The sequence below is a fragment of the Austrofundulus limnaeus genome, unplaced genomic scaffold (assembly GCF_001266775.1).
Source record: "Austrofundulus limnaeus strain Quisiro unplaced genomic scaffold, Austrofundulus_limnaeus-1.0 Scaffold946, whole genome shotgun sequence".
Taxonomy (NCBI): domain Eukaryota; kingdom Metazoa; phylum Chordata; class Actinopteri; order Cyprinodontiformes; family Rivulidae; genus Austrofundulus; species Austrofundulus limnaeus.
In genome coordinates this window covers 33,923-35,972 of record NW_013953348.1, presented here as the reverse complement: position 1 = coordinate 35,972, position 2,050 = coordinate 33,923, and the positions used below count along the sequence as shown (strand labels likewise).

General features: G+C 46.0%; 1 protein-coding gene across 1 annotated transcript in view; it reads left to right on the top strand.

Annotated features, from left to right (window-relative positions):
• The window catches only part of plekhg2 (pleckstrin homology domain containing, family G (with RhoGef domain) member 2), a gene marked incomplete at its 5' end in the record, with an annotated part of 36,239 nt that overhangs the window by 11,064 nt on the left and 23,125 nt on the right, over positions 1 to 2,050 (top strand). Inside the window, 2 exon segments of the mRNA XM_014029728.1 lie at positions 715 to 846; positions 1,699 to 1,881. Of these exon segments, the coding sequence (XP_013885182.1) occupies positions 715 to 846; positions 1,699 to 1,881 (315 nt within the window).

Here is a 2,050-nt window from a genome sequence, read left to right as displayed (position 1 = left end):
ATAGGAAAACTACAGGAAGTACCTCACATACTTCCTCCTACTATAGGAAAACTACAGGAAGTACCTGACATACTTCCTCCTACTGTAGCATGTACTGAGGAGGGACGTTGTGTTCAAGCTCTGAGGTGCAGCTGTGATCTATAAATGGAGGATGTTCAGAAACATACGTACGCACGATTTTATAAATCTGAAGTTTTTTTGGCGTACACCATTTTCGCCTTTTGGCCGTACGTTCACTTTTTAATGGTTTCTGTGCAATCTTTTATAAATCTGACCCCTGGACTTCAGCCCCTGAGGGAGCTCCATGTTTGACAGCTTTACTCAGGGTGGCGCTGGCAGARGTGGCCATCTTATCTGCTGCTATAACACACTTAATTCAGGTTTTACACTTAAAAAAACTTGATTTTTGGATTTCAAACCAGTAATAAAGCTCAGGTATGGGTGACTTCACAGGTAAACAGGCTCCTGCTGGTCCTGGTCTTAGCTGGTCTGTCAAAAAGCATCTGACCCCTTGAAAGTTCTGAGTTTATGGAAACAAAAAGCCAGACCAGAAACAGTTTTACTAACAAGCTGAAAAACAAACTCCAACTTTAAAGGTTTTCTGAAAAAAACCAGGAAGCATGATGGTGAATGAGCATTTATCTGACAGTCATCACCAGCACAAGCACCTGGTCTCATCACATCCTGACGGTTTAAACTTGTTCGTTTGGTCAGGAACTTTCCAAGCACTTAGAGAAGAGTGAGCCTGGCTATGAAGTGGTGGAGGACGCCATCATCACCATGACAGCAGTAGCTTGGTACATCAATGACATGAAGAGGAAACAGGAGCACGCTGTGAGGCTGCAGGTAAACAGCCATGTGTACCTGGAACATCTGGTCTAAAGGTAAAACCTGACTCTGTCATTCAGACAGAAAACAGAAGAATAACTCAGAGGTTTGTTTTCACACAGCTGACAAGCTGCAGCTGAGATCTGACCTGTAGTCTCTCAGTGTCACAGACACTTCCTGTTTCTGCAGTTTGATCAGAGAGAAAACAGGATTTATTTCTTTTATCTGGGATCAGTCCTCTGACATCACATCTGTTAAAACAGCTGCCTTCTAACGACCATGTCAGAGGTCAGCGGTCAGGTCAGAGGTCAGGGTTCAGGTCAGAGGTCAGGGTTCAGGTCAGAGGTCAGGGCAGAGGTCAGGGTTCAGGTCAGAGGTCAGGGTTCAGGTCAGAGGTCAGGGTTCAGGTCAGAGGTCAGGTCAGAGGTCAGGGTTCAGGTCAGAGGTCAGGGTTCAGGTCAGAGGTCAGGGTTCAGGTCAGGGTTCAGGGTTCAGGTCAGAGGTCAGAGTTCAGGTCAGAGGTCAGGGTTCAGGTCAGGGTTCAGGGTTCAGGTCAGAGGTCAGAGTTCAGGTCAGAGGTCAGAGTTCAGGTCAGAGGTCAGGGTTCAGGTCAGAGGTCAGGGTTCAGGTCAGAGGTCAGGTCAGAGGTCAGGGTTCAGGTCAGAGGTCAGAGGACAGGGTTCAGGGTTCAGGTCAGGGTTCAGGTCAGGGTTCAGGGATTTTAATATTTATATTTTCAATAATATTCTGATAAAATGGGACAGATTCTGAACTGTTTCTTTCTCCTGATGAGGTTTAAAGGAACAAAGGTTTCTTTGCTGACTGTCGACTCGTTTGTTTGATCTCTTATCTATCCACACCTCCCTGCAGGAGATTGAGTCCCTGCTGATGAACTGGAGTGGACCAAACCTGAGTGGGTTTGGAGAGCTGGTTCTGGAGGGTTCCTTTAAGGTTCACAGAGTGAAGAAGGACAGAGCGTTCTTCCTGTTTGATAAGATGCTGCTGATCACCAAGAAGAGACTGCAACACTTTGTCTACAGCACCCATATATTTGTATGTTCCTCCACACTTCCTGTTTGTTTTAAAACTTCCTGTCAGCTGCTCTGTCACTTCCTGGTTGTTTTATAACTTCCTGTCAGCTGCTGTGTCACTTCCTGGTTGTTTTATAACTTCCTGTCAGCTGCTGTGTCACTTCCTGGTTGTTTTAAAACTTCCTACCAGC